The following is a 5,568-nucleotide window of genomic DNA, read 5'->3' as shown; positions in this document are numbered from 1 at the left end:
ATCAGTCACTATCGTCTACAGTTGATCAGTCACTATAGTCTAATGGTTGATCAGTCACTATAGTCTACAGTTGATCAGTCACTATAGTCTAATGGTTGATCAGTCACTATAGTCTAATGGTTGATCAGTCACTATAGTCTACAGTTGATCAGTCACTATAGTCTACAGTTGATCAGTCACTATAGTCTACAGTTGATCAGTCACTATAGTCTAATGGTTGATCAGTCACTATAGTCTAATGGTTGATCAGTCACTATAGTCTACAGTTGGTCAGTCACTATAGTCTACAGTTGATCAGTCACTATAGTCTACAGTTGATCAGTCACTATAGTCTAATGGTTGATCAGTCACTATAGTCTACAGTTGATCAGTCACTATAGTCTAATGGTTGATCAGTCACTATAGTCTACAGTTGGTCAGTCACTATAGTCTACAGTTGATCAGTCACTATAGTCTAATGGTTGATCAGTCACTATAGTCTAATGGTTGATCAGTCACTATAGTCTACAGTTGGTCAGTCACTATAGTCTACAGTTGATCAGTCACTATAGTCTAATGGTTGATCAGTCACTATAGTCTACAGTTGATCAGTCACTATAGTCTAATGGTTGATCAGTCACTATAGTCTAATGGTTGATCAGTCACTATAGTCTAATGGTTGATCAGTCACTATAGTCTACAGTTGATCAGTCACTATAGTCTAATGGTTGATCAGTCACTATAGTCTAATGGTTGATCAGTCACTATAGTCTACAGTTGGTCAGTCACTATAGTCTACAGTTGATCAGTCACTATAGTCTACAGTTGATCAGTCACTATAGTCTAATGGTTGATCAGTCACTATAGTCTAATGGTTGATCAGTCACTATAGTCTACAGTTGATCAGTCACTATAGTCTAATGGTTGATCAGTCACTATAGTCTAATGGTTGATCAGTCACTATAGTCTACAGTTGGTCAGTCACTATAGTCTACAGTTGATCAGTCACTATAGTCTACAGTTGATCAGTCACTATAGTCTAATGGTTGATCAGTCACTATAGTCTACAGTTGATCAGTCACTATAGTCTACAGTTGATCAGTCACTATAGTCTACAGTTGATCAGTCACTATAGTCTAATGGTTGATCAGTCACTATAGTCTACAGTTGATCAGTCACTATAGTCTAATGGTTGATCAGTCACTATAGTCTAATGGTTGATCAGTCACTATAGTCTACAGTTGGTCAGTCACTATAGTCTACAGTTGATCAGTCACTATAGTCTACAGTTGATCAGTCACTATAGTCTAATGGTTGATCAGTCACTATAGTCTACAGTTGATCAGTCACTATAGTCTAATGGTTGATCAGTCACTATAGTCTACAGTTGATCAGTCACTATAGTCTACAGTTGATCAGTCACTATAGTCTACAGTTCATCAGTTACTATAGTCTACAGTTGATCAGTCACTATAGTCTAATGGTTGATCAGTCACTATAGTCTACAGTTGATCAGTCACTATAGTCTACAGTTGATCAGTCACTATAGTCTAATGGTTGATCAGTCACTATAGTCTACAGTTGATCAGTCACTATAGTCTAATGGTTGATCAGTCACTATAGTCTACAGTTGATCAGTCACTATAGTCTAATGGTTGATCAGTCACTATAGTCTAATGGTCGATCAGCCACATATTAGTTGTAAATGATGTGGTTAACTGTATGGATAATGGGAAACATTCTGCTGGCCTTTTCATTGACCTGTCAAAGGCTTCCGATACTGTTGATCACTCACTGCTAATTCAGAAGCTTTCCTTAATTGGCCTAGACCAGGATGCATGTAACTGGTTTAAACATATCTTGATATATATAACTCAATGTGTATCTACTGATGGTGTTAAATCAGGTTTCCTGGACATAACGAAAGGTGTTCCACAGGGGTCGATTGTGGGTCCTGTACTTTTTACCGTTTACATTAACAATATCGACTTGTATGCCGATGATACTGTTGTATATTCTATTGTCCCCACGGTTGACCAGACTCTAACTGAACTACAGTCTGCCTTCAGTGTTATTACAGAAAAACTTTATTGATCTGAAATTAGTATTATTATATAGCTTTTCTTTCTGCTTGTATTCTGTAAATATATTGATGTGTGTATTTCTGTAATTCAGGGCTCATCTGTAAAAGAGACCTTGGTTCTCAGTTTGACTCCCTGATAACAAAAGTTAAATAAATAAAATAAATTAGTATTGAATGCAGGTAAAACTCATTATATGTTGTTCTCTAGAGAGCGTCAAAATAACTCTGATGATTTAATGTCCTTTGGATGGTGTCCATATTGATCGTGTCCCTGCTTACAAATATCTGGGCATCTGGATAGATGAAAAGCTGTCTTTGAAAAAGCATATTGATGAGTTAGTAAAAGAAGCTGAGACTAAAAATTGGCTTATTTTATAGAAATAGGTCACGCCTCTCGCTACATAGTATAAAGCAGATTATTCAGTCGACGTTCCTATAGGGGATAGACTACGGCAACATCATCTATATTAAATCAGCTGGCACTTCCTTATAGCTGACAGATGCAGTTTATCATAGCACACCGCGCTTTATTACGGCCGACAATTTTAGTACTCCTCGCTGCATTCTCTAACCAGGAAGTTGGTTGGCCCTCTGTGATGTCATCACCGCATTCTCTAACCAGGAAGTTGGTTGGCCCTCTGTGATGTCACAGAGATTAATAAGTCGCTATGTTTTCATTTATAAAGCCCTTTTACAAAAAAGTCCCACTGTACATATTTATTAAAATTCAGACATACACACCTGGTCTCAGGGATGGTTAACTCTGGAAATTCCTTTGGTCTCTACTGACTTAGGTAAATCAGATTTTAGTTTTCTTGCACCTTATTTATGGAACAATTTTCAAAATGGTCTTAAATGTGTTTGTTCTGGTGTCTCTAGGTCAATTCAGAAAGCTGATTGTGGACATTATTACTGGTTAATGTGTTTCTGTATTTTGTAATTATATTGATGTGTGTATTTCTGTAATTCAGGGCTCATCTGTAAAAGAGTCCTTGGTCCTCAGTTTGACTCCCTGATAACAAAAGTTCATGTGACTGGAGAAAGCATCAGGGTCCATGTGACTGGAGAAAGCATCAGGGTCCCTGTGACTGGAGAAAGCATCAGGGTCCATGTGACTGGAGAAAGCATCAGGGTCCAGGTGACTGGAGAAAGCATCAGGGTCCAGGTGACTGGAGAAAGCATCAGGGTCCAGGTGACTGGAGAAAGCATCAGGGTCCAGGTGACTGGAGAAAGCATCAGGGTTCATGTGACTGGAGAAAGCATCAGGGTCCATGTGACTGGAGAAAGCATCAGGGTCCATGTGACTGGAGAAAGCATCAGGGTCCATGTGACTGGAGAAAGCATCAGGGTCCAGGTGACTGGAGAAAGCATCAGGGTCCAGGTGACTGGAGAAAGCATCAGGGTTCATGTGACTGGAGAAAGCATCAGGGTCCATGTGACTGGAGAAAGCATCAGGGTCCATGTGACTGGAGAAAGCATCAGGGTCCAGGTGACTGGAGAAAGCACCAGGGTCCATGTGACTGGAGAAAGCATCAGGGTTCATGTGACTGGAGAAAGCATCAGGGTCCATGTGACTGGAGAAAGCATCAGGGTCCATGTGACTGGAGAAAGCATCAGGGTCCATGTGACTGGAGAAAGCATCAGGGTTCATGTGACTGGAGAAAGCATCAGGGTCCATGTGACTGGAGAAAGCATCAGGGTCCATGTGACTGGAGAAAGCATCAGGGTCCCTGTGACTGGAGAAAGCATCAGGGTCCATGTGACTGGAGAAAGCATCAGGGTCCCTGTGACTGCAGAAAGCATCAGGGTCCATGTGACTGGAGAAAGCATCAGGGTCCATGTGACTGGAGAAAGCATCAGGGTCCATGTGACTGGAGAAAGCATCAGGGTCCATGTGACTGGAGAAAGCATCAGGGTCCATGTGACTGGAGAAAGCATTAGGGTCCATGTGACTGGAGAAAGCATCAGGGTTCATGTGACTGGAGAAAGCATCAGGGTTCATGTGACTGGAGAAAGCATCAGGGTCCATGTGACTGGAGAAAGCATCAGGGTCCATGTGACTGGAGAAAGCATCAGGGTCCCTGTGACTGGAGAAAGCATCAGGGTCCAGGTGACTGGAGAAAGCATTAGGGTCCATGTGACTGGAGAAAGCATCAGGGTCCAGGTGACTGGAGAAAGCATCAGGGTCCAGGTGACTGGAGAAAGCATTAGGGTCCATGTGACTTCCTCTCAGGAGGACCTCCTCCATGACTTGCAGAGTATTTTCTGAATGACTGGGTTCTGGTCAAAAGTAATGGACTAAAATATCCATATACTGTAGGTTCCCCCATGTTCATATATTGACCCACATCCCTGTCTGTTTAGAAAGACCTCTTCCATGTTCATATATTGACCCACATCCCTGTCTGTTTAGAAAGACCTCTTCCATGTTCATATATTGACCCACATCCCTGTCTGTTCAGAAAGACCTCGTCCATGTTCATATATTGACCCACATCCCTGTCTGTTTAGAAAGACCTCTTCCATGTTCATATATAGGCCCACATCCCTGTCTGTTTAGAAAGACCTCTTCCATGTTCATATATTGACCCACATCCCTGTCTGTTCAGAAAGACCTCATCCATGACTTGTATATAAGTCCATGTACTTTACAATATATTCTGTTGGACTATCCACGTTCAGAAAGACCTCTTCGCTGACTTGCAGACTAGAATCTTCTGGAAGGCTCGTCTGAAGTCCTGGTTGAAGATGGTGTAGATGACAGGGTTGAGGGAGCTGTTGACATAGCCTATCCAGAAGAAGAACTTGAAAAGAGACTCGGGGATCTCACAGGGCGCCCGGCACACTCCGTACAGGCTGTAGGCAGATCAAATACAATCAATCAATCAATCAATCAAACTAACAGTTGGCTACCACCTGGCTGTAGTCAAATAAAAAAACATTTTTAAAAGTATTTAGTTGTCGTCCCAAATGCCACCGCCCTGTTCTCTACAAAGGACCCTAGTACATGTAGATGGACACAACCTTAGAGTGAAAACTCACCACACCGACCTTGCAGTAAAAACAAACACAATCAAATGACTTAAGAAGCTAAAAAACTCAAAGTAAACAACGAGCAATATAAGACAAATAATTGGCTCAGTGGTGTCTGCTCCTCTTACCTGACGGGGAAAGCTGTTACAGAACTCGGGAGCTTTGGAATACTTTGTATTACAGTATTACTGTGTAGAATACATAGTAGAAATACAGAGTAGAAACCAGTAGAAACCAGTAGAATCAGTAGAAACACAGTAGAAACCATTAGAATCAGTATAAACCAGTATAAACCAGAATAAACAGTAGAAACACTGTAGAAACCATTAGAATCAGTATAAACCAGTATAAACCAGAATAAACAGTAGAAACACTGTAGAAACCAGTAGAATCAGTATAAACAAGTAGAAACCAGTAGAAACCAGTAGAATCAGTAGAAACACAGTAGAAACCAGTAGAAACACAGAAACACA

At 41.1% G+C, this 5,568-nt stretch overlaps 1 protein-coding gene across 1 annotated transcript in view; it reads right to left on the bottom strand.

Annotated features, from left to right (window-relative positions):
* Nucleotides 1–3,851: 3,851 nt before the first annotated feature.
* The window catches only part of LOC139579561 (alpha-2C adrenergic receptor-like), a 6,201-nt gene continuing 4,484 nt past the window's right edge, over nt 3,852–5,568 (bottom strand). Inside the window, exon 3 of the mRNA XM_071408309.1 lies at nt 3,852–4,918. Coding sequence (XP_071264410.1) covers nt 4,741–4,918 — 178 coding nt within the window. The 3' untranslated portion in view covers nt 3,852–4,740. The remainder of the gene's footprint in view (nt 4,919–5,568) is intronic.

Source organism: Salvelinus alpinus, chromosome 6 (assembly GCF_045679555.1).
Source record: "Salvelinus alpinus chromosome 6, SLU_Salpinus.1, whole genome shotgun sequence".
NCBI classification, from domain to species: domain Eukaryota; kingdom Metazoa; phylum Chordata; class Actinopteri; order Salmoniformes; family Salmonidae; genus Salvelinus; species Salvelinus alpinus.
Note: the sequence above shows the minus strand (reverse complement) of the source record. Positions and strands in the feature narration are given on the sequence as shown.